Below are 15,530 nucleotides of genomic sequence, written 5' to 3'. Positions count from 1 at the left end.
AAAAAGGAATTAAAACAAGATGAGCTTGGCCCTCTGGGCTTTTCACACCTGAGTCATCATTAATGATAATAATCATCATCATTAATAAGCATCACTAATAATAAGAAGGAAAAAGGCAAGAAATACATGGGTGTGCAGGTAGATGGCTACTATTTTATTGGCTTCAAGAAGCTCCACCAGGAAGACCAGTTTGCAAGTGTTTGCTCTACTTGAGCAGAGTGGTAAACATCAAGATTTCAGCACCAGCAGTGGGAACATTAATTCCTCATTCTAAGCAGAGTCAGAGTATTTCCCTGAATATTAAGCCCCAGAACACCACACCCTATTTGAAAAAGAACAGCCCAAAGTATTTTAGGTACTTCCTACTGCAGGAGGAAGGGGGCAAACAGGAAGAACTTGTATTCCTCTGGCATTACTATTTGTTCCATTGTCACTTGTCCAGCAATTGCCATGGGCATAACCAGCAGTCCTGGAATTCCAGAGCATCCTTATCATGGGAAGGGAAGGAAGGTAAAGGCTCTGGGTCTTCAAGACAGGAATCACAGGTGTATGATGTTTTGATCTTTCAAATCATCTTTAATTGTTTTGTGTAACTGGTATTATCCTTAATTAGCCTTGCTTAGTTCAGAATGCCTGCTCACCTGCTTCAAGATAGAGGCACACCTCAAAGGTTTGCAAGACCAAGACCTACCCTGCTAGATTTTGAAACTTACAACCAAGAAGCAGCTGGGAAGAGCTCAAAGAGATGTATTCCTACATGGCAAGCATATTTATTTATTTTTTTCCAGTTATTGCTATCTGCTTGTTGGATTTCATTGTTCAGGCACTTGGCTTGCCTGTCTCTTTGTGTGGTGGGTATGCACTGGAAAAAAGGTGAGAAATGCTCCAGCCTAGAGTGCCAATAACTCTTTATCCAACCTTGTTCCTGTATGGAGAGTTCCCATGTGGCACAGGTCACCTTCTGGTCCCACAGAGATCCTCTGAGAGGTGTCACCCTTGCCAAGCACTGCCTGGGAGGGTGGGGACAGGAGGGACACACAGGGACCCAAGGAGTGTCAGGACAGTGCTCTTCCATCCAGCCTGGCTGCTTGCTGTCCATGTGAGCCAAGAGAACCTGCTTATGGCTATTTTCAGAAAATGTAAGGAGGGCCATATGATGGACGCTTGGGGTTTTTCCTGCACAAAGAGAAGTGACATTTTCCAGGCTACCTTGGACCATGGATGTCAATGGTTTGTGGGCTGGCAAGTCCAAAACCTGGGAAATACAGATTCCGTGAGCCTTCTGTTGGCTTTATCTAACAGGTGCCTAGGAGAGCTGCTCATTTTCTAGGTAATGGTTGAGTACTTTTCCACAGGAATGGTGGACCTGCACACCCAGGTCAGGCACTCAGCCTCACCTCTTCCCTGCAATAGGCTGGTGCAGTGCCCTTATCCCCACACCAGTGTCAGTTTTGAAGAGAAAATTCCCCCGATAAGCCTCATAGACTTTGCCATTTGTTACTTTCAATGTTTTCATTATTGACACACACATTAAATTCCTACAGTGTCTCCAGAACTTCAGCCTGAGGACAGATTGTCACCTGTGCCTCGTATTGAGGTCAGACTGGATGCCCACTTATCAATATGTTACTTTTTGTACACTTCGGACATGATAGTTCTGCCTGCCGTGGCAGGAGTCGGGCAAAAATGTCACTGCAACCCAAGGAGAGGCTTACACTCCTGTGAGACCGGCTCTGTCCAGGAGCCGGGTCTATTCAGGAAGCTTTAATGAAATCACTGGAAGGCAGATTGCAAAGTCAGTGCTCCGGGATACCCCGGGGTGGAGGGAGAGCCCAACTTTTCAGCCTTTCCAGAGCCGGGAGGAGGTGGGTCTCTGGCAGCACCGGGACCACACACGGATATCCCGGGACCACCTTTCTCCGAACGTGCCAGAGCCAGAGCTCACCATCCCGAACACGGGGCACCGCCGAGCATCCCCCGGAGCCGCTCCCCGCCTCGCCCCAGCGCCGCTGCCCTGCTGCCCGTGTTTCCCCCCGGGATCCGCAGCCAGGGAGGGTCGCTCCGGGGCAGGGGCAGGTCCCGGTCCCGGTCTCGCAGCGCGGCTCGGGGCGGGTCGGGGCGGGCGGGGCCGCGCTGCCGGCGCTGCCGGAGCTGCTGGAGCCGAGCCGCGGAGCCCAGCCCGCTGCGGGCAGCGCCGCGTCCCGGAGCCCCGGCACTGCCTGCGCCCTGCCCCGCCAGCGCCATGGAGAAGTACAAAGGTGAGCGGAGCCCGGCGTCACGGGTGGACGTGTCCCGGGCCAGCCTGGCTGGGGACCGCCGGGGGGAATGGGAACCCGCGGGGTGACGGTCTTTGGGGGGGTGATGGATTTTGGGAGGTGACGGTCTTTGGGGGTTGACAGACCCGCTGGCACGGTGGATTTTGGGGGGTGACGTTCTTTGGGGAGTGACAGACCCGCTGTCCCCCCGCGTGCGAAAGCGGCGGTGGGATGCGGGGGCAGCTCCCGAGGCGATGTTCCCGAGAGTGGGAGCGGGATCAGCGGCGGGGAAGGGGATCCCTGCGAGCCCAGTTCCTGCGAACGGGAGGCTGGGGCTGTCCTGGGACTGGGCGGGGGTCCCGCTGCTGCCGCGGAGGAGAAGGCGGGCGGATAATGGGGACGGGAACTGGCTCCAGGGAGGTGATCTCCGCGAGTGGGGCCAGGGATCGGGGTCCCCGAGAGTGGGATCGGGGTCAGCCCGGGGATGGAGGAGAAGCGGTGCCCGAGAGTGGGGCCGGGTGTAGGGGCAATGGGGAAGGTTCCACCCGGCGATGTGAAGTCCCTGCTTACCTGCCCCGGGCAGGAAGGGAAAGAGAAGGAGGGATATGTGGGAAAATTTCACATTTTACCCGATCCAGAGATCGGAACCTTTTTTTGGCACTTCGAAGCAGCGTCTTGTTGGGTTTTGTGCAGCCGCTCAGTTGTCTGACATTGATTGCTCCGTGTTCCGTCCTAAGCCGCCCATCTGCGTGGGCTCCCCACCCTCCCAGGCTGGACAGGCACGGCGCTGAGTGTCCTGTGTTCTAAACGCAAATGTTCTGGTGGTTAGGAGCGGGTCGGTGAGCAGCTCCCAGCTTTCTCCCTGGCAGGTCTCATCCGGGCTGGCTGTCACCCACAGCCCATTTATTTCCCCTCGATCAATGGCTCTGGCGCTTCCTGTGCGATGCTGCTCGGTCACGAACACCGAGACTGGCACATCTCGGCTCCGAGCTGCTCTGGGCGCTCCTGGACGCTTCTCAAACATGAGCTCTCCTCTCCAGCTGAGGGGCAGGAGGTGGCATGAGGTGCCCGGGCACGGAGCACTCGGGTGTGTGCGGCTGCTCTGTGATTTCTGCTGCTGCTGTGTGAAAACCTCCGCTGGAGGAGGCGGATCCACCACTTGTGTAGCACGGAGTAAGTCTGCGGTAAATTTTACCTGTTGAGAGGAAATGGGACCTTCTTGTAACTGCTGTCCTCCTCATGGAACTCGGGCATCTGAGTGGGAACTTGGTGGTAAACAAATGTATTTCTGCTAGACGCCTTTGTACTTATTACTGTCAAACCTGAAAGGTTTGCTTAGACCTCAGTAGATGCATTTGAGCTAATAGCTCATTTCCTAATCCTGCTTTGGTGGGGTTGAGGTATATGTTGAGTTAGCATATTGTGTGAAGTTAACTTTTGCCAGGACTGTGTGATTTTTTCACTGTGCAATGCTTTAGCATTCTGACAGGGCTGGCACTGTGCTGCCTGTTGCATTTTGATCCTTTTCCTCCTTACAACTGGTGCTTTACAGGCCTGATAAGCACAATAATAAGACACTGCAAAAACGATCTTAAGGGTTATATTACAATTCAAATATTGTGTAGTTGGTTTGGATTTTTTTTTTCCCATCCTGGCAGGGTCTGCACAATTCCATTCAGTTCCAGTAGCAAAGCAATAGATTCATTAAGATTCAGCTATGTTTTGTATATTGTCTTTTTAAATATGCACAGTGCTCCCTGGGAGCAGCGGGGATGTTCTGCACATGTGTGATGAATAAATAGCGAGCAGGACTGATGGCAGAGCCCTGGCAGTGCTTTTTTGTGTTGGTGCTGGGTGTGGGAGCGGGGCTGGTGATGAGGCACAGCTGGGTCAGTGTGTGGGAGGTGTCCCCAGGGTGGGGGTGACAGGACTCACCTGGAGCTGGGGAGGTGTGGGGGAAGGGCTGGGCTAGAGGGGAGCGTGTGGGAGTTGGGAGCCCTGAGGAGCAGGTGGAGAGGGTGTAAAATTGTCTTCTTATTAATAAGCACGGGGGATATGTGCCCGTTCTGGTGGGGATAACTCGATGCCTTGCTATGGGATGTCTTCATCCTTGCTACTAGTCAGGCAGAGTGCTTTTGCAGGGATATTCTGTAATGATAGAGGTGGATGGACTCAAAGAAGGCTGTTGAGCAATGAATTGGTGTTCTGGGAAAATGAATTTGACTACAAGATCTATCCTACTACTTTTAAAATTAAGTTTGCAAGCATCAGCAAACAGCAGCATCTTTCCTTTAAACAGGGGCAGGGATATGCAATAACCCAGACGAAGGTGGCACATGCAAGTGTCTCTTTCGATGGCAGGTGAAGCAGCCACAGGAATGTGTTTGGGTGGAGCCTGCAGAGCCGGGTGGGAGGGGAGGCTGGGGCTGGCAGGGTGGCACCGATGGAGCGGGAAGAGCTCGGGCTGTTGGACTTGCAGGGTGGGAAGTGAAGCAGAGATTGTGAAACTCTCCTGGGAATCGGTTTCCTTTCCCAGCCACTGCAAATGAGGCGGCAGCTGCACAGGAGGACACTGCCTCTTGACTCCTCTTAGGCCACTGAAGCTCTGAAGGATAATGCTGATGTGCACGAGGGTTGGGGTTTTTTTCTGCCAGGCTGCCCTAAAGAATGTCTGCTGCTGCTGAAGATGCTGTTTAACAAGGCACCTTCTCCCTGTGATTAGGGAGTGTGTGTGAGGCACAAAGAACAGCAGACCCAGCAGCCCAGGGGACAAGAGGGACACTGCAGAGAGCAGGTGTGACCGAGGGTGGGTCACTACCCACAGCCAAGTAGTGACAAGGACAGAGCTGCTGGTCTCTTGCTCCTCCTTTGTTTCCTGTGAGTGCTCTCACCCCCTTCCCATGTGTTTTGTCTTTGAATATGGCAACTGTCCCAACCTGTGCTCCCTGTTCTAGGGGCATTATGGCTTCTTGACTACTCCTTACCATGCTTGTCAGACATGACTGGCTGGTCTGTGACCAATCATCTGCAGACCCTGGGAGGGGAAGGGGTGCAGAGGGCACTGTTAGTGATGAGGGACGTGTTGGTGACACCTTCACTTAGCCACCATCTCTGTCAAGTCCTCTCAGACTGGCACCCTTGTCACTGCAGTCATCTACGCTCATTGTCTAAAATGTCAAATCATGTGAGCCTAGAGAGTTTTATAAGATTATTACTGTATTTTAAATGTGTTAGAGGTCTGTAATGGAAATCAGAGCAACTTCCAGCCCAGTTCTTCAAAGAGCAGTGTTTGGCATTCATGTTTTACTATCTCTGTTGAGCAAAGATTCAAGCTTTACATTCCTTGTCAGAGGGTCCTTGGAAGTGTTTGCAGTGGTCCCCCAAGGAGATGAACATTGTTTGCCCATGAAGGAGAGCTTGTCTTCTTAACAGAAACCAACAGGTTGGTGTTGATAAGGAGTAAAGTGGTGACTTGGTAGAAAGAAGTGTTTGCTTGCTAAGTTAACATGTTTTAACTGGGCGGGGGAAAGGGATGGACTGTTTAGGACTGGGACATGTGTTCTTTTCCATATGTTCTTGCACATACAAAGGGATATGCTTGGGGTTAGACTGAAAAATGGAGACATGAATGAAAGACATGAGCTCTGGTAACAATCTGAGGTGCTTTATAAACTGTTGTTAATCAGAGCTGGAAATGGATTGGTCCATATGACCAGGATCTGGGCTCTCTGCAGACATATGTGGTTTTCCTCAGCTGATTGTCCCCACAGCTGTTGTGTTTAACTCATTGTCTCGGTGTGGCAGCTGGAGAAAGGGCAATGTACTGCTCTGTGCCAAATCCAGTACAATTTTCAGCTGCTGGGCTGAGCCTTCTCTTAAATGCAGATGAGAATTAGTGTCATGCATGTCATACACAGAAACTCTCACTTATGTGAGAGAGACCCTGGTTGATTTTGGAGAATGAAACAGGCTCTGTTGGGGAATAGGCAGCAGGAGTGCAGAGTTATTTACTCTGCAGGGCTTGAGGACATGGAACCTTTTTTTCTGTGACTGAAGCCACAGTGTCTCAAACATCTGCCATGCCCACCCTTCCAAGCCATCCCACCTGTGCCAGTATAGTACTTCTGTCTCTTCTAGCACAGCTGCATTTCTTGTTTAAACAGGGCACACTGTGGTGCTCTGAGCTGTATTACATGCACACAAGGCTCTCCAGTGCTCTCCACACCAGGACAGGCTCACTGCAGATGGGCTGTGGGGATTCTGGCTTCAGCCCCATTTCAGGAGCAGTGATGGCCCTTGGGAGGTGTGCCTGTAACTGCCAGGTTTGGGGTGCTCCTTCTGCTACCCCCAGAACTATCACTGGGGCTGGCTCCATCTCTTGAGAGTAAGGGCAGGGATCCATGACTGAAGGGCAGGGCAGCCCTGCTGCTCTGGGGTCTGTGCCCCATCTGTGTCACTACCAAAATTGCCAAGGGTTCTGCTCCAAAAGCCAGGAGAGAAGCTTTCTCCCTAAAAGAGGGGAAAAAAAAGAGGATAAAAGCTAGCTCACAAGCTCTGAGCCTTTGGGCATCTGCTTTTGGAATGCTCTGGACAGGGCATGAACCCTTCCTTTACCTTTGTGTGTAAGCAAGTCTCGTTCCCCTTCCTCCCCACACCTTCCCCTCTGCTCCAGGCTGGCTCTGTGTGCCTGGCTGGGCACTGCAGGCACTGCCTGAATGAGTTTATTGTTCCTGGGTTCTCACTGATGGCTTTCATTGAACGCCCACAGCCAGGAACACAGGGAGTGTCTATGCAAAAATGCTTGTACTGCTTTATGCTGAGCATGGCTCTTTCAGCTCCCAGCAATGGTGGGCTGGGGGCAAGCAGGGAGCTGGGCAGCTCAATCACCCAGGCTGTGCAGGGCTGTGCACCAAAGCAACACAGTCTTTAAGATCTGAATTCTGGACAACTGCTCAGCTGCATTCTTGTTCTTCAATGTTTCCATCTCAGCATACGGTACAAATGGAGGATGTAGTGACTTGACTGAATCCCTTAAGATTTCATGGCAAATTCAGGACCTGAATCCCAAGTTCCTTCACCAATGGCCAATGCTGTCTTTGCAACCATCTTCCCTAGATCAAAGGAAATTAGAGATGCTGTTCTTTTGAGAAGTCTGTGTAAACTCTAATTTGCTGTGCCCTCTGGAAAGGCAGGATTCATGTAATGCAGGGAAGTGCATCTTCAGGCCATTGCAACCAGAGAGCCCTGAGCCGAAGGGGGCATCTTGGGGAACCAAAAATAAGAGATGCACCTGTCATCAAAGGGGATGCAGAGCATGTGCACCCAGGGCATAGGTGTTCCTCTTTGAAGCTGTGTGGCTGAAGTACACATCCAGACCCAACAGGGGAATTGGGATCCTACAGTCACACAGCCAGTTTGATGACCTGCATATTATTGTTTACTTCATCTTGGAAGTTGAGTCATTTGTGCTTTTTTTTTTGGGTCAACAGACAAGACAGACTGGTCCAGTCTGTGTTGCAGCCTGTGAGCACAGCTCTGTGGGTCAGAGATGTGTGTGACAGGGCCTTGTTCCAAGGAACTGCTGGTGTTCATACAGATACTTTCTGGGCTGGAGCTGTTGAGTTGGTGGATTGGGAACAAGTGTCAGTGAACTGGCGAATTCCCTGGCAGAAGCTGAGAGGAGGCATTTCCATTGTAAGAGTTATGCTGCCCTGCAAAGAAGAGGGGTTAAATTTGGTAATTTCTTGCTGTGTGCTACAGTGCATGGCTGAAACCTTGTGTGAACTGGAAGAATGACTGTGGAAGTTCACAAACGAAAAATCTGCTCAGAAGTGCTCAGCAGGAAGCCACCAATCTCCTGGTACCCGATGTTCTTATTTTTAAAAAAATTACTAAATTTATTAGAATCCAGGGAGCAGAGCTTTAGGACCTCCAAAACAAACAGGAGTTGCTGAGGGTGGCCCTTTGAGCAGGGCTGAGCCCTTGCTCTAAACCCAGCTCCTCACTCCAGGTTTGGGAACAGCCAGGGCTGCAGCCACCCAGAAATGTGCTGGATTGGTCTGAAGTTCAAAGGACAAGGGCCAGGACTTATGAAAATACACTTCCCCTCTGACCTTCCACTGACCTGTTGTTCTCTCCATGGGCAAAATTCCATAGAAAGCAAGCCTGAGGATGGTTTGGAGCATGGCAACATTGTCACTGGTTGTAAACAGCTCTGTCTGGAAGTAAATATCTCAGAATTATGGGATCAGACTGAAACTCCCACGTAACATACAGACTTGGCCACTTGCAATTTAATGAAAGTCCACTCCTTGGGTGGACTGTGTTGCATAAAAATTTTCTGATGTTTTTCTTTTTTACACTTTGGATCTGCTTAGGATAAAAGTATAGCACGAAGCTTAGAAAAAGCCTGGGAAAGAGGGATTCACAAGTCTTAGCTGGCAGTTTAGCCTGTGGGCTTCTAATTTCTGAGAGTAGAATCTCCTCCAGAGAGAACCATGAGCAGTAGCTTCCCCCAGCACTGGTGTGATGCACATGGCATTTTTTTTACTTCCTTTTGTGTTGTAGGAGACTGAACCTTTTAAAAAATACCTTTAGATTCCCAATCTTGCAAATAATTAATGAGGCTTTCCAGAGTTGGCACTGAGTTTGGGGTGTAGAGGTGGGCAGCTAAAGCATTTGGGATGCTTTTGAAGAAGTTTGCATAACACTTTGGCAGCAGTGCTTTGAAAGAGGTGGGTCTGAGCCAGGAGATTCTTACAGTTTGTGCTCAAGCTGTGGCTCGAGCCCTTTTCTCTTGGACTGAGTGAGATGGGGAGCAAGCCTTGGTCTGCTGCAAGGAGGGGATCTCTGTGTGTTCTGGGGCAGCCAGCCCAGGCAGGTGGTGAGGGGAAGTGTGTGCAGCTCCTGTGGGATGAGATAAAGTATCTGCAAAGAGATCTCTGATCCAAAGTCACTCTGCACATCTCATCATTGCTGTTTGTCACTGCAGAGCATGACAACTATTAAGGCTGGGAAGAAAGAGCTGGCTCTCAGAGAACCTGAGTTGCACAAGGCTACGTGATGTCACAAGTGGCTTTTGCTGAAAGTCCTCCACAAGTGTGTGTGAAATTTGGGGCTTGCTTCTGCTGAGGAATGTAACCAAGCCAGCTGCAAGCCCACAGCCTTCCAGTAGCACTGTCAGTTTGTCATCTCTGGAAGGAACCCATGTATTTGTTCAGACAGTCCCAGTGCCAAACTGCTCTGACTGCTGATGGTCCCACTGTGAATGAGCTGAAATCAGGAGAATGCAGAGACTTTTTGGTGCCTGTTGGTAGCAGGTACATGGTTGCAGCAGTTTGGGGGCCAAGACTTACGGTAGCAAAATGTCACAAATCTGGAAGTTGGGGCTGACTTTAAAAGTGGAGATGTGGCCAGCCCAGACTTGTGCAGTAGCCTGTGGCAGCTGGAGGCTGTCTGCTCCGTCCATCCCATCAGCAGCTTCATCCAGGCTGCTTGGCTGGGGAGCCTGTCCTGTCTCCTTTGTATAAAACCAGCATCCTCAAGGAGTTTTGTTTTCTACTGCAGTCTAAAAATGTGCCACGTAGTCTTGAATGGTGGGAACGTCTGCTCTTTTAATTGTCATGCTTTTCAGACTTCTCCATGGCTCTGGGGAATACAGCATCAGGAAGAGAGCTAAGATTGTAATGTACAGTTCCACATCTGCTAAAGGATTGCCTGATCTTGGTAGCTGCTGAATGTGATAAAGGAGAACACTCAGATGAGTTGAGCCTAGTTAGCAAAGAAGCTGAGCTGTCCTTACCTTGCTGTGGCTACTTGGGCAGAGGGATGGGATGTGCATTCATGCCACCCAACCCCAGCCAGGTTGGGAATTCAGTGCACATGCACAGGGGTGCATCCCTTTTGCTAAGGCATGAGCTGTGTGTGAAGTTGTATAAACTAGGTCTGGCTGGAGGTGCCAGGCAAAGGCAGGCAAGTGGTCAGGAGCCCTCCTCCCCCAGCCTGAGGTCACAGCTGGGGGCACACTGGGCACTGGTGTGCTCTGCCCACACTGGTGGGCTCTGGCTTCACCATCCACTGCTGCAGGGCTCTGGAATCTGTGGGGCAGCCCAGTGTCTATGTGCTTTTCCTCCTGGAGTTTTTCAGTCTGTGTGGGTTGTTTACCTTGTCTGGGGCACATTGCACTTGGTGCCTGGGGCTCTAGGTGTATCCAGTGCTGGGCCTGCAGGTGCTTTTGGAGTTCAGCAAACTCAGCTGTCTCGTGGGAAGATGGTCACAAGTGCCCCAGAGCTCTGCAGTCACCAGTGAAATCTGTATGTGACAGTTTTGGGTGCTTTTGGTTTTCTCCCATACCAGTATTTGTGCTCTACACTTAGTTGTGTCTTGCTGCTCTGAGCAGTGGTGTCAGAGCTGAATATAATTGCTGGTGAGCCTGTGCAGGGTCACAGTGACCTAAAAGCCAGTGACCTCTGGAATAAGTCAGTCATGTCTGCAGAGCAGCTTCCTCACCCTTCACCCACCAGTCCACCCAGCAGTGCCTCCTCCAGCCAGGCTGTGAGAAAGCTGTAGGAGGGCACGAGGACTAAACTTCTCATGATGCTCCTAATCAGGGCTTACTGGATTCTTCTGTAACATAAGTAGTCAGAACACTAAGGAGTTAATAATATAATCAGTTTCTGCTAGCAAGGGCCTGTGTTGTTTCAATGGAAGTCAGCTACCAAATTATTTAGCTAAGCAATGCTTGTAAATGATTTATTCTTGAGTTAAGCATGGTATTATTTTATATAAACAGAGGTTTTCATTACTGCTTCAACTTTATTCCATTTTCTCTCTACTAGTCATGTTACAGGATACACACACACACAGAGCCATGCACAGTCTCTTGCCTTTCTCTAATGAGCAGTGCTAGCTGATGATATTATCTAATTGCCCACATGTCTTATCAGGTTAATTTGCTATAGCTAGAGCTTTGAAATTGTCCCCCTCATGAGATGATGCTTCTTGAAAACTAGGTTATGTTCCAGGTGTTGAAAGGAATTAGTGACTTGTTTGAAGCTGGCTGCCCTAATGCTGTTCTGTGCAGACCCTGTAACTGATTAAAGCGTGTCAGAAAATTATCAATGCTCCAAGTGTGGTTTGGCTTATGTTTGATTCCATGTGAACTCCAAGGTCTGGTTCTAGGAAAATTCACCAGCAAATCAATCACAAAGTGCATTAATTATGCCAACATATACTCTTGATTTCTGGGATATTGAATTGTAATTCTGTCTCTGTTATCCACAGCTTTGGAGACACTGTTGATGTGGTCTGTCATCTGAGCACTTGGATCATGGTAGCTTGTCACACTTGCAGCTCAATGGGCTCTTGCTTTAATTGCCAGTGTATGCCAAAATACTGATGGATGCTCTTTATATGGGTTACACTGGTTATACTGAGCCAGTTAAACTGTGTGGAGCAGAGCAGACCTGGGCAAGGATGCAGATGCTTGGAGCCTGTGGCTGTTGGCATCCTGCACTAGTTAACTTCTGTAGTGTAGTTTTTCTATCAGGTTGCTCAAACAGATGCTCTCTAAGCGTAGAAGAGATCTATTTCTGGAAACTGAAGTGGGAGTTGGCAGAGTGGGGGAAAGTGAAATGGCAATCAAAATTCCCATACTTTATCCTAAAGGCTGAATTCCCATGTCTGGCTGAGAGGAGAAACAAATGCTTTCTAGACCCAGGAGGCTCTGCATTCCCTGAAACAGAATGATTTATTTTTAATTCTGATAGTTCACTGGAGCTCTTAAACCAAAAGGGCAGTGACAGTTTTATTACACTACTTAGAAATAAGGGCAGCAAGCTCTGGATGATGCTGAGGTTGAAAAGCCTGGAGTGCTGTAGGAAGGGAGGGCAGGTTCATTCAGACATTTGACCCCTGCTGAGCCCAGCCAGAGCATGGCCTGAACTGCAGGGGCAGCACCCAGAGGCAAGGCTTGACTCTGGCTGGAAATCTGTGTTGAGCAGCACAGGATTTCACATTTGTGTTTCTTTGGATTGGCTACGTCAGCCTTCCTTCAATTCTTTGGCCTAAATAATGGCATCCCCTAAGCTTATATGCTGGGGTTTGGTTTGGTTTTGTTGTTTTTTGGTTTTTTTCATTTGCTGCTGATTGCATTTCAGCTATGGTAAGTCTTTTATTCTTGTGATGGTCAGTTACAGCTCTCACAGGAATGCCAAAGTCTTGGGGCCTGACAGGAGCACAGAAGGGTTGAGCACAAAGAATGGTACTGTGTGAGAGGGACTGAAGATCATAGAGTGTCCTGTTAGTGCTGTGCAGGATAACATGGGCAATCCTTGCAGTTAATGTAGGCTGTTGGCTGTCCCTTTGAAACTGGCATTGCCCCAAAACCAGGGTAAGAGCCATGAACTGGTGACTGCCACTTCCAGGTCACACATTCTTACACCTTTGGCTCCATTAAAAAATGTGTAGGTCTGGGTGATGCTCCAATGCTTTCTTTAAGGTATTTTTCTAACATTTAACCCTGATCAGACTTTCTCATTCTGACACTCCTGATTAGCTACAAAACCTTTGCAGTCTGCATTTGTTCCCATGCTGGATTGAGGTTTTTGTTGGAAATGCTCTGTTTCCAGCATATGTTCTTGTTTTTCCTGATAAACATGCATGTCTGTTGGCCCACATTTAGATGAGGTGGGAAGGGCCAAATTAATTCCTGGTGTCATTCCAGCATAGTCAGTGGGCTGACCACAAAGATCAAACTGGGTCTAAGATTTACACTGGATTGTCTGCAAGTTTTACCAATTTTACTGCTATGTTACCTAACTGTATTTCTAGTGCAATTGATAAAGAGGCCTTTGAATTTAATATAATTAAAGCTGGTTTGTGGTAAAGGAGGGATGTAGAGCTAACAACTCCTTAGCCAAGCAGACATGCTCAGAATTCCAGGTGCTAATAGCACTGATGTGGCTGACCCTTGCTCCAGACCAGGATCTGGACTGTGTTAGTTGTTTGGACCATGAAAGATGAGGAAATTCTGCCACGCTGCTTTATGGAAATGCAGCCAAATCATCTGTGGACACTTCAGCAAGGACATCTTCACCTCTGATCCTCCAGGCTGAAACCTTTCCAGCTTCTGATGAAATGGTGCTCCTGGGAATGCATGCTTATCCCAGATTCTGGGATGGGATTTCAAATTTTCTTTCACCCGTTGATTGTATAATTTCCTCATTCATGCAGTTGTTTTTTGTTGGTTATTCAGAAATGTGCAGGTCTGCTCTGCCATCACACTGACAGAGGGAAGGGAAATGTTCCGTTTTGAATATGGAAAGGGAGTTGCTGCTTAGCACAGACAGAACTGGCTTCTAGATGAAAGAGTCAAATACCAAACTGTTTTGTTTCAGTTTGAGCAGGATAGGCTTTGATCTAGAGGAGATGACTCAGTCAGTAGCAGGGAGCAATTCTTTATAGTACGTTTAGAAATAAAACCTGAACATTTAGGCTGTGATGGCTTTGACACGTCAGTCATAGGATATATTATGTGAAAATGAAAACCATAAACAATCTGAAATGAAGTGTGGAGGGTTTTCTGAAGAGAGAAAGAAAACATTTCTGATACTGGTTGCCAAGAGTTTTCCTCAAGTCAGAAAGGACTGGGGGTGGGGTAAGATCATTCCTTTTGAGATAGGAATAACGAGCAATGTGGACAAAGCAGGAAGGGGAAAGACTTCCTGCAGTGAAACTCAAGCCAGAGGTGGGGCCAGGGTGAAAACTGGGATCTCCTGGCCTCAAGTCAGGTTCCACAATCCATCTGTGCTGCCTGCTCTTCACCCTGCTTGATGCATCATCCCCTTTGTCACCTCTCACAGCACCCTGGGTCAGCAGGCGCTGACCCCGCTGGGTCACTGGGCTGGCTCCAGTTGCACAGAGCAGGGATGGCCAGATTCCTGCTACTGAACTGCTTTCATCTGCAGCCAGGTGACCTGATCAATGCAGCTGTGTTTTGTGGCTCTGCAGCTGGCCAAACAAGCACAGCTGGAGCGTGGCTGGGTCTCTGCGCCTGCTGCACACGCGTGGAGGGAGAGCCCTGTGGCGTGGCCAGTGCCCTGGGGACGTGGTGAAACACATCTGGCTCCTCAAACAGGCTGCTGGCAGTCCCCAGTGTGAAAGCAAAGTGTCACTGGTGCTCATTATTTCTGCAGTTTATTCCACACCCAGCCCAACCTTCATTTTGTTCTGTGCCACTGTCCTGTGTAGGCTAAGAACAAAGGTGTCTCTACCTGAAGAATATTTCTTGGTTCTTTTTGGTGGCTACATGCAGGATGTGATGAGGGCTTTTTTGGCACAGTTGCCTTGTGAAGTATCCTGCTACTAACAGTCTGTTTCTGCTGAGGCTGAGGAGAATTTCTCCTCAGTGTCATGATCCCACATCCTCACCTGCACCATCCCTGGCATTAGTTCCTCTTCTCACCAGCAGACAGCTCTTGACTTTTCACAAGGTTGTTATTCTGCTAGCTTGACTGCACAGTCTGGACAGTGATGGGAGCAGGAGCAGGGTGTTGGGGCAGGGACCCAATCTCTTTTGGGTAGCAAAGCTCTGTCAAGTGGGCTCACTTGGGATGCTGAAGATGTGCAGGTCCTTCAGTGATGCCTGGGACCAGGACTCACCTGATCTGTCTTGTAGCTCTGGTCACAGAATTTGTTAGATGGCCCAAGCTGTGCAGGTTTGGAGGTGACATACCTCCTCTTAGAGAGAAAAAAGATCCTTTAGGTCATCTAGTTTACCCTGTGGTCTGGAAAGTGTGCATCTTCTGGTGTTCTCCCCATTTAAATGCAAACTATTTCCAGTGAGGTGACTTGCTTCAGTTTTTATAAGGATTATTCCATGGTCTGGAAGGTCCTGTTATTCTTATGGGTGTGATGTATATATAATATACTCAGATTGGATGTATATAAGGGAAGAATCAGATAATTTCCTTGCTTGGCATGGCAAACAAAAAGCCATTTTCATTGATGCCAGAGAGCAGCCAGTGGTGTGATGTGAGAGCTGCAGACAATGTGTCTGTGCCAGGAGATGTGCTGAGGATGCAGCTACCCCCACTCCATGCTGTCACCAAGTCAGAGGTGTCCTGGCCCTGGGTCACAGCCAGCCTCACTCAGCAGTGCTGTCCCACTGTGGTGTCACCATGCAGCTTGTCAAGCTGGTGTGAGAGTGAGAGCAGAGGCTGTGCTTGCAGAGGCTGCTCTGGCAGGTGTGGGACAGGGCTGAAGGACTGTGCCCCT

At 49.3% G+C, this 15,530-nt stretch overlaps 1 protein-coding gene across 4 annotated transcripts in view; it reads left to right on the top strand.

The window, feature by feature from the left end:
* Positions 1-2,126: 2,126 nt before the first annotated feature.
* Positions 2,127-15,530, top strand: part of AFAP1L2 (actin filament associated protein 1 like 2) — a 64,167-nt gene continuing 50,763 nt past the window's right edge. For 2 of the 4 annotated variants that reach the window (XM_079312483.1, XM_079312482.1), the window contains exon 1: positions 3,098-3,428. In XM_079312483.1, coding sequence (XP_079168609.1) covers positions 3,176-3,428 — 253 coding nt within the window. In that variant the 5' untranslated portion in view covers positions 3,098-3,175. Of the gene's footprint in view, positions 2,259-3,097; positions 3,429-15,530 lie in introns of those variants that run through there. The other 2 variants (XM_079312485.1, XM_079312484.1) reach the window with 2 other exon arrangements.

Source organism: Erithacus rubecula, assembly GCF_903797595.1.
Source record: "Erithacus rubecula genome assembly, chromosome: 9".
In the NCBI taxonomy this organism is placed as follows: domain Eukaryota; kingdom Metazoa; phylum Chordata; class Aves; order Passeriformes; family Muscicapidae; genus Erithacus; species Erithacus rubecula.
This window is presented reverse-complemented; position numbering and strand designations above follow the sequence as displayed.